Here is an 18,476-nt window from a genome sequence, read left to right as displayed (position 1 = left end):
AAATGAATAAAGTTCCCTGCTCCAAAAGGGTTAAATAAATCAATTCAAGTCTATGTCAGCGGGAACTGTCAGTGCCTCCCAGAAAGCTGTGTGACTGCAGGATTTCTGCAGTGGCAAATAAATCATTGCACAAGCTTTTTGCATACTCTTAAAAATGGGATGAGCAGTGACTGCGGTGCTGAGACGGTAATTCTTTAGGCTATTCCAGTTTCTTTCTGAATAGAATTTCACCTCTTAGTGTATCACATCTGGTTCCAAGCTCAGGGCTTTTGCTCTTCTGACTGTAAAAGCTCTTCTTGTAGCTCCCCAAGGCAAGGAGTTTCAGTTCCAAGACCAACCTGATTGTGCCATTTTAATGGCTTTAAAACTTTATTTGTTTTATTCGCATTGAAAGTGTCTCCTGGGATCAGCTATAGCAGTTGAGCCTGTACCTAGTTGTTTCATAGATGTTATGCCATAATGTTGTAATTTAGGCCCTGTCTGTGATGGGCTTTGAACCTAATGGAACCACAGTTCCATCTGTAATGGGTGCAAACACGGGTGTCTGGCCAGGTTCTAACACCATGTTCAAGCTTAGATCCATGACTGCTCTGGTTTTGACTTTCTTTCCTCCAGAATTCTTGGACTGGGCTTCATCTGGCCCTAGTTAGTCTCAGTGCACTATTTGAAAATGGTTTAAAAATATCCCTGGTGCTGCCTACACAGCCTAGAAAACGGCTTTTGCTGGAGTCACACTGAAACGGACATCAAGCCCTGTTTTCAAATATGGTATTCAAAGACCAGTAAAGACAGGGCCTTTGAGTGCCTATTACAGCAACAAGCAAAGGAGGAGAACATGACTGACTGCAACCTAGGGGAAAATAAAAGCACCTGTAGGGATGATCACCACCAGGTATCTAAATGCAATACATCCCTTTTGCAGCACAGTACATTAACCACCTTCAGGGTTTCTGCCTGTTTAAAGCTATTGATAATCAGTTCTGGTGCTTTCAAGCTCTTGCCCCTTGACAAATGGTGGGCCAACCTTATTCTGTGTTTGTACAGCACTTTGCAGAATGGGGTTCTGGGTCCATTAGTAGAGCTCCTAGGAGCTCCAGTAATAAAATAATAAATAATAACTTCACACAGGAAGTACCTTTATCTCCATTTTACAGGCCTTGCCTTCATTAAGAATATATGTATTGGTGTAATTACATGGAAGTGATTACGCTGGTGCAATCCCCTAATGTAGGCAGGCTGCACCAGTATAAAGCGTGATTTGTATCACTGCAGTGTAATCCAAATTAAATTGCTAATTTAAAATGCACCAGCATAAGCCCGATTTTAAATTGATGAAGTTACCCTGGTACATCATTTCTCTAAGTCGATAGGAATTTGGAAATTGAGGCAAGAGAGGTTGAGTGACTTGACCAAGGCCACACTGCATGTCAGTGGCTTGACAGATACTGTGTGTTCTGTACTTCTGATTCATTCCAGAATCCCGGAGAATGTGTCCATTGCATTTGTTTAAACAAGTTAAATTCTAGTGACCATTTTGGAAATGATCCGAAATGTTGCTGAAGCTTTATAAATAAAACATGTTCTGAATTCGAGTAAATCTCCACTACCTGGTTCTGGACATTGACCGTGGTGGGATGGGGCAATGACTAACCACGGAGTGATTCTTTGTTTTTAGTAATCCAGCGGCCAATATCATTGCGTAATGTAGAGTTTAATTTGGGTTTTCTCTGGCAGGGTGCGGGCACTGTAAGAAAATGAAGCCAGAGTATGAGATGGCCGCAGAGATGCTGCACGGAGCCAGTGATGTAAGCTAATTTCCTTTATTTCCCCCTTTTCAAATAATCCATGATAAATACCAGAAGTAATAAAAATGACTTTTCCATCCCTCCCTGCCACAATTTTAGCTGTTCTCATCCTCCCACAGGGCCTCCGAGATGTGCTTCCAAAGTACAGTCTCATCGGTAATGCATGAGCCTTGCCAAAGCGTTAGCAAGAACATTCTGTCTTGAGCGAAAACAGAATTGCCAAGTGATTATATATTCTGCTGTAGGGCCTTATTTATACACAATATGATCAAACCCAAATATAATGTGGAAATGTTTATTTTCCCATTCATTAAAGGCCTCATGCTAAATGCAAATTAAGAAGACGTGGGTGGGGAGGGGGGGGTTTCGGTTATGGTGTAGATGCAAAAATTTAACGGGCTTGTTTCTCGTCTTGCATACATTGATTTTACACTGGAGTCATTCCACTGTACGTCAGTGTAACTAAGAAAAGAATCTCAGGCCCAGAGATGATGATGATCACTGTTGTTGATTCAGCACCAGCACGGCACAGGCCATACAGGAATGGAAGAGATGGTCATTGCAGCTCAGACACTCAATGCCTCGGAGACAAAGGTCTTGTCTCAAAGCACAGTAGGTCCTTTTTCAATAATGCTCCCTTCCACGAAGGCCATCAAGCCCTCCCAGGGAAAGGAGTGTCAGTTAAGGAAATCTGAATGAAGAGTGGTTATTTGGCAGAAGAGTGTATTGGAGTTGCAGGGGAAGACCTGAGGGGAGAAGGCATGAAGGTGAGAATGGGAGGAGGATATGAAAGGGGGCATTTAGGAGCTCTTATGGGGGAGGAGGTAGGAGGAAGAGGGGGCATAGATATAGGATAGGTTGGTGCAGACACTTAAAAGTCAGATGGGGGCTTGAAGTTGTTGCAGAACGCGAGAAGAAGCCAGAGGAGGGCTTCAATGAGTGGAGTGACATGGTTAGAGTGGTTAATTTATCAGCAGCATTCGGTATCGATTGGAAGGGCGCAGGAGGAGGTATGGGAGGCCAAAAAGAAGAGGCAGGATTGCAGTACTGGAAGCAAGCAGTGACCAAGGAAGGGACAGTGAGTTAGTGGGAGGATCGGAGGCAACAGGGTAGGTTTGTAGCGATGTTGTAAGGGAAAAAACAACTGTCCGTGTGTTAGGAGAAAAAGGGAGGGGAGCATATGGCACCATAGTGACAGGCCGGGAAGGGGAGTTGGAAAGTGGAGTTTCAGCAACGGCAGACAGATTTCAGTGCGAGGGGTGTGGATCAGGAGATCAGTTTGCTCCATGCTGCTGCTTAGTTGGTGGTCGGGCATCCAGGATGAGATATGGGACTGAGGGTGGGGTGGAAAGAGGGTTCTGAGGGTGGGTAATTGAAGGGTAGAGAGTGTATCAAGGTCACCTGTATTTAATAATTTACGTGATAAAAGGAAAATCCTGCTCCCCCATGTAGCCGTGCATAGCGATAGAACCAAGACAGTCCCTCTCTGCATACAACAATAGTTTAGTTATATCTTATAGACTTATAGAAAGAGACCTTCTAAAAACATTAAAATGTATTCCTGGCACGTGAAACCTTAAATTAGAGCGAATACATGAAGACTTGGCACACCACTTCTGAAAGGTTGCCGACCCCTGCTCTATGACCTGGTAAAATATATCCATCCCTTCACAGTGATATTTGGAGCCAGCTGTGTTTTTCAGTATACATGTAGTTTGCACTTGGAGTCTAAACCCATATGAGTGCCTCTCTGAATCTGTACCATCTCCTGGCTAAGAGTGAGTGTGATGCCATGGTTTGCAGTTAGCTTTCTCTGTTTCAGAGTCCTGGTGTCCTTGCAGCTGTCGATGCTACTGTCAACAAGGCTGTGGCAGAAAGATTTCACATCTCAGGGTTTCCTACGTTGAAGTACTTTCAGGATGGAGAGGAGAAGTACACTCTGCCACAACTCAGAACTAAGAAGAAGATCATTGGCTGGCTGCAAAAGTAAGCTGTATGAGTTGGAGATTTCATCCAGATTTCTGGCTATTAGCCACTGAATATTGCTTTTGTGAAGAAGTAAATCTTAAACTGATTCATCTCATACTTAAATCCTTACTAACAAAAAAGAAATTGAAAGTACTGAAAGCCACACAAAGAGGTGTTCTTTATATATTTTTTAATATACAAAATCCTTTGTTTGCTATGGGTTTTTGTTTTTTTTTTAATACGTGTCCCGGTAATTCTATCCCCAAATAAATATTTTTAAAATATCTCCTAAGCCTCTCTCTGGGGGGCATAACACTGGCTCAAACAAATAAGATCAAATTTGCTTAACCCTCTTTTTGTTAGCCAATAGTTTTTCCTTGTTTAGCCACCAAATTGTTGTAGCTGTACTTTTTTCTTTCTGAAGTAATTTCTGACCATTAAAAATGGCATCTTTCTTATGAGTTGCAGTAAAACATATAGATTTAGGTTGAATGCATTGAGAAGGATGTAGCTCCAAGAGGGAAGAATTGTTGATGTAATTGTCTCTATTCACTGTTTTGGAAGAAAAATATAAAGAATTGCTTTTTTTGACGTACAGAGTTTGTTTTCTCAGAAACTTTGTGTTTACTCTGTTTGTTATATTGTGCCACAGAAAGAGGTTTCATCTGTATTTTGCGATTACACCGCTACCTCGATATATCACGACCCCATATAACATGAATTCGGATATAACGCGGTAAAGCAGTGCTCCGGGGAGGCGGGGCTGCGCACTCTGGATGATCAAAGCAAGTTCAGTATAACGTGCTTTTACCTATAACGCGGTAAGATTTTTTGGCTCCTGAGGACAGTGTTATATCGAGGTAAAGGTGTATTTGTTGAAGTTGTTGCGCTTTCACCATCTAATTGTGAAATGAGGCATCCAACCTTGATTTTTGAACGGAAGAGTTTGGTTAATAATACTTGGGCATTTTTATTGTGTTGGGCTTGTAAGGCAGTTAGAGAGACTTACATCAAATGATTAATTTGGTCTCACAACACTGTTGTGTGGAAAGTAAGTATTAGACACATTTTACACTGGGGGGCAGTGAGGTTGTGATTTGGCCAAGTTTCACACACAAAGTCAGTGACCGCGAGGAATACAGACTCCCTCTTCCTGCTGTAATCACTGGACGCTCACCAAACCAGTGCCAGATATAGTACCCAGAGGCCAGATGTTGAGCTGGGATATATTGTCACAGCTCCATTGAAGTCTGTAGAACTATGATAGTTTACATCAACTGAGGATCTGGCCCCCAGGTATCCTGATTCCTTTGTTAGCAACTGGGCGACTCAGTAGTGATTGGTGTCTAGCGAATGACCTTGAATGGAATTAAAATGTTGAGTTTTCATTTGTTTTATCCATAGCCGACTGTATTTAAAACAGTACCTTTCAAAATGACAAGAAAGTGTGGAAACTGTAATTTAATACTGCGGTGACAAATGAAGGTCTTGATAATATGCCTTCACACTGATGATTTTATATAAGTAATCACTTATTTAAGATACAAGCAGGAATGAGTCTGAGACATGTCCATGAGGTGGTGAATAGCAAGAGATTTTTAGGGGTACTCTCCATGTACAGGATTGCTATTAGCTGGACACTATATGCAATCACAGTTGATATATGAAATTCTCTTTATTCAAATATTGCAGTTCATTTACTTCCTACCCTCCAAAATGGGCTAGTGTTGATTATTGTATCCTGGTTTCACTTTTAGAATTTTGTATTTCCCAGCCGGTCTTGAAAGACTTGAAAGCAAGTTTACATTATGGTGATATACAGTACATTGTTTGCTTTAGTGGGTGTGATTTATGTATGTCAATTCCCTTTTGATTCCACCTGCTGTACCCTAATGTTCTGTATGCACGCCTATAAATGCAGCCGTACTGGTGTGATTAGAGCAAATCAGGAAACCTTTATTTCAGCCTGACCTTTGTCTCAGAACTATAAATTCCCACAGTCATTTTAAATGGTTCTGGAGCAAAAGTCCACTCTGTGACATCTTTGCTGAAATAAAGGTTTTCCTATATTGAACCAGTCATGTTCAAAATCACATTTTTCCTGATTTCTGAAAATTGTCCTTCCTGGCAATGGAAATGCTAAGTACATTTTTCTTCTGCACAAATAGCCATAAGGAACCGCTCCCACCATTTCCTCAATAGGTGACTGAGTCACAAGGCCTCTTTGCATGTTTCTAAAAAGATCTAAGAGATCCTTTGTTTTTTCTTCTCCTCTAGCCCGCAAGCACCACCTCCACCTGAACCAGCTTGGGAAGAAAAGCTAACCAATGTTATCCACCTAGCCGGAGAAGACTTCAGGGAGTCTTTAAAGAAGAAGAAGCATGCCCTTGTCATGTTCTATGCCCCATGTGAGTATTTGTGTCTCTGTTTATCTTATAGCTTTTGTGTCCCTTGTAGCTTCTGAAATCCTGTGCTTTGTATATACTTTTGTAAATAGAGTCATTAATTTAGACATAGACCTGAAACAAATCTCTAGATCTGAACACCCTAAGTTTGTAGAAGTTCATATCTCATTCTGACTTAGTTGCTTGAGACCCTCCCTAATATATTTTATGAATTGGGGGGGGGGGGTGTCAGAATCAGGGAAACAGCCTACAGCTTTAATCCAGAGACTGACTGTACTACAAGGGATCGCAAAGGAGGCAGATGAATAAACAGAGTGCATTTATTTTCCTCTGCTTCATTTTATGACGTGCATAACAAAATGTGATTCCTTATATTATAGTGATGGATACGTTAGTATGTTCATTAGTATGTTACTCCACTTTATTTGCCATGGTAGCTCCAGTGAAATCAATGGAGTAATGCAGGGGTGAATCAATCCCTTGGTAGTCCAAATCTAAATTCTGATGGAACCATTTCAGGAGTAATCTAAACCCACATTTTGATCCCTGCCTGGAACAAGAGTCCAACTTTAACAACTTCATCACCAGATTATCTCATTTACGAATAAATGAGCTCCAACCAGCTTCCTTTAGAAGTCAAAGGGAGTCTTTCCATTGAGATCAACGGAAATTTGGATCAGGCCCTTTGTAAATCAGATGTGCAGGGTGGGGAGAGAAGCCAATTTCTCTCACTATTTGAAATAACTCTTTTTCAAATATGTTCAATGCCAGAAATGTTTCCAGCCAGCACTGGCGCTTGGCCGCCTTCCTGATTTGCATTGTGTTATTTAAATCAGCAGAGTCATCCCTTCCATTGTCAGTATTAGTCCAGAGGTGGCTGGATGCCATTCAGCTTTTAGTCTTGGGGATGTGTTTTGGTTTGTGTTGGGGGGAGTCTGTTTAATATCTATTTAATATCTATGGCCTGATTTGTTTTATTAAGGGCCCTGACCCTGCTCCCGCCCAATTTTTCTTGGAAAATACTGTACCATAAGATGACTGTCTCTGCAATTAATTGATAGCATTTAGATATGTAATTTTCTCAATCAGATTTGTTCCCACACAACTGGAGACTGTTTTTGAGAAATCAGGCCCTTAATGTTTAATCAGGCAGGAAAAACAGCTCCTTATTTTGCTTTTCTGTAAGAAAATTAAACATGAATGCATTCCGGGCTCCTGTGAAGCCCTGCTGGTTGTGGGACGCAGAGAGAAGGGAATTCCTGGGAGGTTGTAAAAGAAAGGGGAAAGAGATTTAATCCTTTTTCAACTCCAGTTCCCACCACCCGTTGACTAAAAATTGCCCGTGTGCCAGGAATTTCTGATAAATGGATCCCTATTGATTAAGAATGAAGTTTATTTTAAAAGCAAATACATTTAGTAGTAAAAGTAAGACGTATGCCATTGTTCTCACCAGCTAGTTCATTTTACCCTAGCTTCCCAGTATGAACAACATCCATGGAGGGAAGAGATCTTTTTCTTTCCCCCACTGTGTGTGTGTGTTTGTGTGTGTGAGAGAGAGAGCGAGAGAGAGATTTGGTTATCTTTAGGTCATTTTAACAAAATCTAAATTAACTAAAAACTATTTAAAGCCATGCATTTAAAATATTTTAGTCTTCATAAGTCACTACGGGCATGGTTTAGAGACTCATTAATATGCAACTCCAGTGATCAAAAGCATGTGGATATTTACGGATACTCTTACTTGTGTTGGATAGTACCTTATACCATAAGTAGTCCCACTGAAGTCAACAGGGCTACTTATGAAATAAGGTACTAATCTCATTGTGAGTAAGGGTATCTGAATCCGGCCTTAAGTGCATTAATGGGTCGGCATAACTCAGTGGTGTTCGGTGCAGCTGGATTACTCTTTGAACGTAGTTTTACAACCACACCTTTGGGTAAAGTGGTACATGAGTCTGTCTGCATTGAGGATAGATTGGTGTTGGTTAAATATCCTCACAGGGCTTTTTATGACTTATAGTCAAGAGTGACCAAATTTCCATTACCGTTTCCCATGTTCAGGTTGTACAGTATTTCAGCAGATTTGTTTTTGGTTAATGTGTGTCTGTGTGCATGTGGGGGTGGGTACATACACACATGCAGCAAGCCTGCTTTTAGTCAGGCCTGATAGGAAAGAACTGATGAATATTTTAAATCTCTGGTTGCAGTAAGATAATTATTAAGGAAACAGAACAGTACAAATCATCCTATACGGAGTTGGCTGCTTTTCTGCACTGACAATGTGCGTTCTGCTAAATTTGATAGATTATCTTTTATTTACCATTTCCTCAGTCATGGGACTTCTCCATGCTTATGCTCGCCAATTAATGTTAACTTGCTTATTTTAGTGCAGAAGGAGCACTGCTAAAATTGCCAGGCCTCATTAGATCAAATAATTTTCTTTCTCTATTCAGCGCCACATCCTAGGCCAGTGCAGTCCTGCAGTGTGTTACTGTATTCAGTGTGTGCCCTATGAAGGAGCTTGTCTTATTTTTTTGATTTTTTGTAAGAATTGTGAATCTCTTATATGATTTAGATTTTGGATCTAAAACAGTAGGTTGAATGTTCTGACCTTTCTAAAGCCTTCAGTTAGACGAATAAACCTGGAGGCAAAGGCCACAGTCATTTCCTACCTTTTATCCTTTTCAAAATAATTGCTTGCATTTATATAGCACCTTATAACCCAAAGCACTTAATGTATCTAATGTACCTTCACCCCACTGAAATATAGCCACTTGTGGAATCGGAATGTGGCAGTGTTTTACCAGCACAGTGCAACCCTTCACAGTAGTTTAAAACAGGAAGTGAGGCATACTGAATCAAACCGAATCCACAGGGGGAATTTAGGTGGGCAGCGCATAACTCCCCCATCAAGAATTTGGCCAGGACGTGGAAGCTAACATCTCTGTGCTTGCAAAAAAGTACCATAGGATCTTAATGACTTTGAACATGTATCAAAGTCCCTTGAAGTCAATGGAAAGACTGCCGTTGATCTCAGTGGACTTTGTATCAGGCTGTTTTGAATGGCAAGGGTCTTGATTTTATGTTTCATGCAAAAGATGGCACTTCTAGCAGTTTAATGACTCCTAAATTATATTGGGCTGTTAGTACTGACTCGGTGGAAGAGCAACACCCACTATATAAACAATGCTACTTGTAGTAACTAGGTTTTCACTGGTCTTCCATCTTAGTACTAAAGCAGATCCAACCCGGAGCAGTGTGGTTCTACATGGCTGTAGGCTATATGGTGACAAATGGCATTATGGCTGCAGGCCTTTTCAGCAGCCAGTTGGCTGTACCAAAATTTGTTAGTGTTAACATGCCCCTGCCGTTGCACAGTAAACTTCACGATAAAAATCAGTTGTTGATTAGCTGTCAGAGCCACAAAGGGCAAACAAATTGCAATAGAGTATCATCTGAGTTCGGAATGTTTTCTGGGTTACTCCCAGTGAATCAGACAAGAATGCATTATAAGATTTATTACAGAGAGTAGCGTTCTGGTATTTTCTTCTAGTTAGGATTTCTGTTAAGGGTTTTCTGCAAGTACGAAAGAGTTTCCAAAAGGAAAAATAAACCCAACCCACATTTATTTTCTTTCAAACAGAAATACTGTTCTTTAAGAAACGAAAACTAGCATGGAAACACATTTCTTTGTGGATTATCATGGAGGTCAAAATCTACCTCCAAGAGGACTTTTATACGAAGGAATCAACCAGATCGGGAATGGGGTTGGATTGTGATGGAATAGTCTTAGTTCTTTGGGATTTATTTTAATTGGTCAGTTTTAGTGCAAGGGTTTGGTGTTTCCCAGACCAATTTGATTTCTCTTCTTAAAAAGTACCAAGACAAACACTTTAACAAATATGTCCTGTCAGCTGAAACAAGAAGTAATAATAAGAAAAAAAGTTCACTGTTCCTTTTAGTGTCTTGTAACGATGGTCATTGCCAACACTATTAACTTCCCAAATGGCTTCAATTTGTAGGGCTCAACAGGGTTCACAGAATGGACATTTTTAATAGATATTTCACTGCTGAGAGGTGATTTTCAGTTTGCTTTACTAATCAGCAGAGAAACTTCAATTTAACCTGAAATGATTGTCTGCTGGTGAGGTTTATTCCTTAGTATTATTGCAGTGTAACCCATGGAGGTTATGCAAAGATGACCCAGAATAAAAACATCATTATTAGGGACCACACTCTTCTATGAAAGGGTTTTATATAGAACTAGTCGGAACTGGGTAGCCGCTATATGTATAGTTAGGACATTCATCTCTTCTTTGGCTTTTGCTCATCTCCTAAACTTTTCTCAAACTTGCATTGTTCTTTTTTGTGGTGCGGGTGAGTTAGAATGTGAAACCTATCTCTGAAAATTTTTTTGGGTCTGGTTTGAATCTTGGTTAAAAGAAAATGGGTCTTAACATTGTTGTAGGATGGTGGTTGGGAGACATGGCAGCAGGTCCTTCTCCTGGCAGTGGTACAAACACTCTTTTCAGGCCGCAGGGTCCTTATTAAGATGTACCCTGACTGAGAGACATTGTCACCAGCTAGGCCAGGAACACCTCAGTCTGCTTATGCATAGTGGTAAGAAATCAGATGGGGACATGGCTTTGTATAGAATAGATCAGTTATTTTCTGTATTTCTGTATCTATCTCGTTGATGTTGTGTGGGACACAGAAGTCTGCAACAGGCACACATTGATTTCCCCCCACAGACTTTGCTGGAAACTAAGATCAGCCTCCTGCCTTATTACCTGCACCAATTATACCCCTTCTCCCCTCCAGTCCCCGACCCCCAAAATGGAAACTTCCTGGTTCTGTCTCATCTGTACACCCACGAATACACAGAATGACCCAGGTGAGCAGGAAGTTGGTGCACAGGAGTGGAACACATCTGGGCTTCTCCAGGGGCACAAACAGGTCAGAAAGTTGCCCTAATAAGATAACTGAGTATCTCCCTTCCCCAGTCCCATTGCAGAGTAATCCTTAGCTGGTTTCACCAGATCTCTTCTATCCCTTCTTTGTCCCTCTCATGTAGGGGTGTTGTCGAGTCTGCTGTGCTCTGGCGATCCCTGTCTCGTGTAACAGTCAGCCAGCATTGCTTAGAGCAGGGACCAATGGAGAACTAGCCCCAGAATCGGGGTGTCATAGAATTGTTTCTTTTGTGGCATTCCCTACCCTACCTCACCCCCCAGCTAGCTCATCACTGTAGATGTGGAGAGAATTGATCCCCATGTGAGGGAACCACAGTGAAAAATTGTCTGAAATATTCAACAATTGGGTGAGCTAGAACCAAACATGCATCACAAAGCAGCAGTTGTGTGATAAGTTCTGTATCCCATAAGCACGTAGGAAATGCTGTACTGGATCAGATCAATGGTCCATCTAGTCCAGTATCCTTTCTTTGACAATGGCCAGCACCAGCTCTTTCAGAGTAGGCATTTATGACATAACTTGTCCGTGGGAGAGATTTCCTAACTTCCCAATAGGTAGAGGCTGGTTTATGCTGTAATTGAGACTGCTTATCTTTTGTGCAAAGGACTGGTATTTAGTTCCTCAGACTGTCCCTGCAGAGTAACTACATAAGGGGGTGTGTATACATAAGCCAAAATCGTTCAGGCGTCTTCATGACAGAGATATCAATTTTAATCACACACACACCCCCCATATACAAATTACTGGCTGCACACAGCAAAGAATCCCTTTAAAGGCAAAAGCATCTCCAGGAAGGTTTTACTGGCTGAAAGGAGAGGTAAATATCCAGGACCTAGATCTGAGCCCTCGGATAATGATGCTCCACATCCAGTGGGTTTATGCATTTCAGAGTTTTGATGATTTATGTGAGCTCTGCCTGTACCTAATTTCTCTCTGTACATTAGTGGGGAATTTGCTGTTTACTCTCATGTCAGTCAAGTATCTGCTTATTGGTGTAAATAGTGCGGATGACAGTGCTGTCCAGATAATCCATTAATGGTCTGTTCTGTTAATGGGTGAATCTGTACAGAGGCTTCCGTGATCAAGCTGGCACAGCCACTGTTACATTCTTGGTGTCTGCGGATAATAATTGGTATGGCGAGAACTGCTCTTAAAATCGTTTATCCATTACTCTTACTTCAGAATTATGAGTTAGTTTAATGGACTGAACACAGCTGAGGAAGAAATGTGGGGAAGAAGCTGGGAATACAGCTATGGCACTAAACCGGAAGATAAATTAGTCAGGTTCACACTCATAAAGCCCTCTTGTTTTCTGAAACAGGATTCCTGCTTTAAATCTTGAATAATCTTAAAATGTTACAAGCTATTTATTTATTGGGAAGGAGGTTACCCATATTATGTGACTGGCTACGTTAGACGATTTAGCAGTTGTACCACGTGTGCCATTTGCCGCAGAATATTCCTTCTCCCACCTCCAAAAGTACTACCGTTACCCTGCGATATAAAGATATGAATAGGGAAGGTTTCAGACTGGTAATGTACTACCATCCTTCTGAAGTCTCTTGACTTTGTGGGGTCAAGCTCATATTAGGTAACGCTGTAACCTCTGTTTTCGGCTGATACCATAATATTACAATGGGCCTAATTTTGAGCCAGACTCTAATTTAGGACTTTGATGCTGCAGTTAACTGCCCCTTTATCTTTTCATCGGCAGCTAGCTGCATGCACAGCTATAGGACTTTACCTTCTGACTGCCCAGCTGTGCCAACAAGTCAAGTGATTGCATGGCAAGATCCGGTTTGCTCATGCAATTAAATGCAGCCACAGAAGTGTGGTTGGAGTTAATTGTGCCTGCAAAATCAGAGGCCAAGTTGAGGCCTGTGTTTGTGGTCCACAGCTTCATGAAGCTGTATTTTAAAGGCTTTGTCAGATGTCACTGGGAACTGACAAAAAATGCAGGGAAAAATCCAGCGGTTCTGTGAGGGAAACTCCAGCTCTGTTCCGAGTGTCTTTTATTTCAACCCTTTTCTGTTCTAAACCAGCTCAGAGGTGCTCACTGTACATCTTTCCATTTTGCAGGATTACATGTGTCAAGGGTCAGAACTACTCTGATGGTGGTGATAGTCCGCTCTTAATAAAATCGCATCCTTGTCCCCTGCTGTAGGGGGAGATCCAACTGAGAAGTCCTCCACTGCTAACCTCTTCCTCTTTCCTTGCCTCCCCCATCCCCAAATTCCAGGGAACCCACGTCTGGCCTGTGATATTTTTTGTCAAAGCTCCACACATTTCTGTTAAAGGCAGCAATTTCAAAGGATTTGGTTTTATGCAGCACCTTTGCACTCTAGGTATCTCAAGCATTTGACAAAGTAATGAGATAAATACAGTATGCAGACAGTAAATGCGTAGGCAGAGCTGTAGCCATAGTTACCTGGGTGCCCTTTCAACACGCGATATGCATGCTCTTTGAACAAGTGCACTTCAAGGGTTAATGATATTCCGCAGCCAGTAGGAGATTCCGTGCCAGTTTTCAGACCAGACAGAATTCTAACTAGCTAGGACTTCAGAAATCGACAGGAGAGGATTCCAAGGGTACGCAGTGCATGTCGTTGCTCTGCCAAATGACAGCAAGCTAGGAGCTGCGCTTCTGTGATGAAGACTGACGATCTAGGGTGAGTATCCAAAGGCACCTCAGGAAGTTAGGTACACAGCTGCCATTGACTGTCAGGAGTAATTGGATGCCTTAGATGTCCTTGAAAATCCCCCTATAAGACTGGTGAAAGAGGGCTCTCTGAAGTATTAGTAAGGATAAAAATTAGTACTTAACACTCACATAGCTCTTCCTAGACTATGCAAGAGACTAATTAATCCTGACAGCGTCCCGGGGGAGTAGGGTGTAAGTTTCTCCATTATACAGATCTGGTAGTTGAGGGGGAGAAGTGGAGACTTGTCTGAAGACACACTATGAGTTGATGGCAGAGCTGGGATTATAGCACAGGAATCTCAAAGTTTTAGCCCACTGCCTATTCCTACAGACAATGTTGTGGACTAGTATCTAACCCACACTCCCACATGCTTCATGCACAATTACAGATGGCTTTCTTTCACCTGGTCCTTTAAATCACCTTCTACTATGGAAGAAAAATTTCTTTTTTACTCTTTTTAAAGTGTTGATAAAATAAGACTTCGAATATCCTAGCAAACACCGGCGCATTGTGAAATTATTAATAGGTTGCTTGTCAATGTTGAGAGCCATGAGGCAAAGCCTAATTGACCTGACACTTAAATGAAACCCCACAAACTTCTCAAATCAAAGGACAAACCCCTTCCTTTCAAATATTAATGATCATTGTCCCACGCCACAAGTTATGCTGTGTCAGGTCGTATTATGAAAAAAGGTTTGGTCCCAGATATTGTATTAAAAGGCCCTCCAGTTCTTTACCAATGGAACAAAAACCAATTAACCTTTCAATAACATCTCCAAATGGCTTTCTTGAATTTGTCTGTGGTTTCAATAACTTGCGTGGCTGCATGAATTGTATTAGTATAAGCACTAGCTGTTTTTTCAGCTCTGATCTCTGCAATTATAGTACATGGTCTAACTTTCTTTGATTGGCCAAGGAATAGGCTTCTTTTAATTCTAGTGAACCGCTTCAATTCTCAAAATGGAAACAGCCTTTTTTGTCTTCTGCATTCCGCCAGCTCCTCTGTCGGCTTTGATGGATTCTGATGTGTTTCTTTCACTTGCTTGGAAGTGTGGTTGTTTTAAAATCAGTAATGGAAGGCAATGTCTCTTCTTCTTATTTAGAGGGTGGTTATTTAGACCAGCAGACAGGGAGTCAGGACTTCTGGGTTTCAGTCCCACCTCTGCATCCAGGCTTGATTCTGCAAAGTGCTGGGCACTCTGTCAGACTTCAGTGCACTCAGCACCTCACAGATGTGCTCAGTACCTAGCAGAACCAAACCCCATGAGGAAGTTATGTAACCTCTTTTTGACGTAGGTTAATCTTCAATCTTATGAAAGGGATAGTAATGCCTATCACTCATGGGCAATTTGAAGCTTAATTAAATGAATGTTACAGCTGTTGAGATCCTGGGATGCGAGTTGCTAAAGGATTGAAGGTTTTTTTTTCCTGTTGTGCAGAGACAAGAGCTCAGACAGTGTAAATGCCATTGTGTCCTAAGCCAGGTGTGACAGGGCTGGTTTAAGTTTGCATAATGAATTTTATCCTGAAACGGGTTACAACCTTAAATGTCAATGTTGTGTTTGTAATCTGTCTGGTAAAATAGTGGATGTATAACAAATACATATCATAAATATAATACTTGATTACTCATACTCCTTACTCGTGTGTGAATATATATGTGTGTGTCTATATATAAATGTATGTATTATGATCGAGACAGAGATCTGTAAAGGTATAATAAGATAAAATTGTCAAAAGTGCTAACCACCTGGTCTGCACGCTGATTTTGTACTGGTTAAACTACTTTGATTTGGGATGTGACCAAAATAGTTGTACTGGTGCAATTCCTACTGTGGGCGCAGTATAGCTCGTTCTCCTTCTCATATGGGAACTTTTACACTGGTGTACTGGTGTTTGCACTAGGGGAGTTATACTGTCTAACTATATCAGTAGAGTTAAAACCGTACAGCTTTTGGGTGTAGGCAAGGCCTAAAGTGACTTAGTAGCAATTTTGAAAGACTATATTGAAGTCTTGTCTTTTTTTGAAAATGGGACTTAGGAGCCTGTCAATGGGATTTTGGCTCTTAAGTGCCTAAATCCCTTTTGAAAATTAGATTTAGGCTACTTAATCAGTTAGGAGCTTTGACACGGAACACAGCAACACCTAAATACCTTTACAAATGTGGGCCTAAGTGCCTTAAACCCTTTTGAAATTGATATTTAGGCGAGTAAATCAGTGAGGCATTGCAAGGCTGAGCACAGCAGTATCTAAACACTTTTTAAAATCTGAGCCTCAGGCATTTTTGAAAATGTTACCCCATATATATTATAAGTTCAATATTGTGAATGCTCTTTGTCGGTCACTATCTATTGCACACACTGTTCTTTGGACACGTGGATAATAACTACCTGGTCCTGATGATTTACTGCATTTGAGTTTCTAGACTTTCTCCTTCAAGGCTTTGATGTCTGTTAAGGAGACAGTCCATTTTCCTGTTTAAAAACAAACAAACCAAAAAACCTCCTTAAAATGAGAATTTCCCTATCATACGCTAGTAAAGATAGAGGCAAGAAATTCATTTCACTTTTTCTCTGCTTGAACATTCTATCCCATCTCCTTTTGGTAGTGTGGATGGCCTACAATTGCACATGCAGTCTTCTATTTGTGATGTAGCAGGATGATTACTTACAATCATTTGGTTGATTTTTTTTTTTTCCTTTTGTCAATTTGTTCTTAATATGTGCTTTGTATTTTTCTTTAAGTCACACTTTACCTGCTATAGGTTTTTATTTTGTTTTTATTTTCTTCAATCTGTTCACTGTTATGGCAAAATTTTCACTTGCAAAAGGGAATTTGTTAGCCTTAGTAAATGCACATACAATCAACTCTCATACATCCGGGGTGCAATCCACACCAGGGAGGGCTTGTGTCACCCGTGCCCTGTAACTTTGGGTGCCTCACAATGCTTTGTTGCAGTAGCTCCGATCTGGGCCACTCACAAACAGCATGCAGGTTGTACCCTGGGTGTCTGTCTATAGCCTCAGCCTTGATCCGGCAACTCTGATCCTAGCAACCTGTCAGCAAACATCAGCCACTCTGTCTTCCACCAGCCTTGGTTACCACTTGTAGGGTGACCCCAACACACGCCAAGTTCTGGATTTCCCCCAAAAATGTGTGTTCCAGCCCTCTCCTGGACAGTCCAGAAATATTAGGTCTGTTTGTTCTTGCCCCCTTCCTTGGCTACTTGACAGAGGATGGCTCATCAGCTTTGATGACACCTGGCTAGAGGCATCAACTTGTCCTTTGTCTTTGAGAACCTGCTTTTCCCACTCCCCAGACTTGTCTGGCAAACACACCTCAGCCATGATTTCGGCTTATGATCATAACTTTACATATAATGTTGGTACATACACCTCACCATGATATTACTGACCTGCAAGTTACTAGTTTTCAAATGATACCTCATCAGACATATTTTGTACAGAGATTATTACAACAGTGTGTAGGGTAGGAATATAGGAGTGCATTTGGTCACACATCCCCACTTAACATTTAGCTTCGCCTATTTTTTTTTTTTTTTTTGCTCTTAGGTATACAAACCATCTGTGCCTTTAACACGATGCTCTTAAACAGCCCCCAGCCCAACTCAGTAGTTCCTAAGTTTGTCCTTCAGCCTGCTGTTAACCATTTTCCTTGTCATTTTAAAATCTGCCTTTTAATGAGGGCATAGCCCGCTTTTATATCAAACCCCGTTTTTCAGCAATCATTGTCCCTCAGTAGAGCTCTCACAACCTATATAAAGAGCTCTGTATTGCACAGACCTAAATCCGTTCGTTACATCACCCCTCAGAGATGCCAATACAAGATACTCTAAAATCTAGTCATTTATACTGTCGATAAATTCAGTCTGCATTAATGACAAGTTTCAGAGTAACAGCCGTGTTAGTCTGTATCCGCAAAAAGAAGAACAGGAGTACTTGTGGCACCTTAGAGACTAACAAATTTATTAGAGCATAAGCTTTCGTGGACTACAGCCCACTTCTTCGGATGCATATAGAATGGAACATATAATGAGGAGATATATATACACACATACAGAGAGCATAAACAGGTGGGAGTTGTCTTACCAACTCTGAGAGGCCAATTAATTAAGAGAAAAAAAAAAAAAAACTTTTGAAGTGATAATCAAGCTAGCCGAGTACAGACAGTGTGATAAGAAGTGTAAGAGTACTTACAAGGGGAGATAGAGTCAACGTTTGTAATGGCTCAGCCATTCCCAGTCCTTATTCAAACCGGAGTTGATTGTGTCTAGTTTGCATATCAATTCTAGCTCTGCAGTCTCAAACAGACTCCAAAGAGAGACTCCCACCTGTTTATGCTCTCTGTATGTGTGTATATATATCTCCTCATTATATGTTCCATTCTATATGCATCCGAAGAAGTGGGCTGTAGTCCACGAAAGCTTATGCTCTAATAAATTTGTTAGTCTCTAAGGTGCCACAAGTACTCCTGTTCTTCAGTCTGCATTAAAGAAACCAGGCCAGAAAAGCAAAATTTCCTCCCCTCTGCTCCCACAAAACCCCAATCTCTCCCCAAATGCCTGTCCAAATAGATGAGCTTTGACATGTGCCCCAAAAGTCAA

The 18,476-nt window shown here is 41.2% G+C and overlaps 1 protein-coding gene across 2 annotated transcripts in view; it reads left to right on the top strand.

The window, feature by feature from the left end:
- The window catches only part of PDIA5 (protein disulfide isomerase family A member 5), a 121,191-nt gene that overhangs the window by 80,420 nt on the left and 22,295 nt on the right, over positions 1-18,476 (top strand). The window contains exons 12-15 of one of the 2 annotated variants that reach the window (XM_054044359.1): positions 1,735-1,805; positions 2,322-2,417; positions 3,628-3,791; positions 6,051-6,181. In XM_054044359.1, the coding sequence (XP_053900334.1) occupies positions 1,735-1,805; positions 2,322-2,417; positions 3,628-3,791; positions 6,051-6,181 (462 nt within the window). The remainder of the gene's footprint in view (positions 1-1,734; positions 1,806-2,321; positions 2,418-3,627; positions 3,792-6,050; positions 6,182-18,476) is intronic. The other variant, XM_054044360.1, reaches the window with a different exon arrangement.

This window comes from Malaclemys terrapin, chromosome 11, assembly GCF_027887155.1.
Source record: "Malaclemys terrapin pileata isolate rMalTer1 chromosome 11, rMalTer1.hap1, whole genome shotgun sequence".
NCBI classification, from domain to species: domain Eukaryota; kingdom Metazoa; phylum Chordata; order Testudines; family Emydidae; genus Malaclemys; species Malaclemys terrapin.
This window is presented reverse-complemented; position numbering and strand designations above follow the sequence as displayed.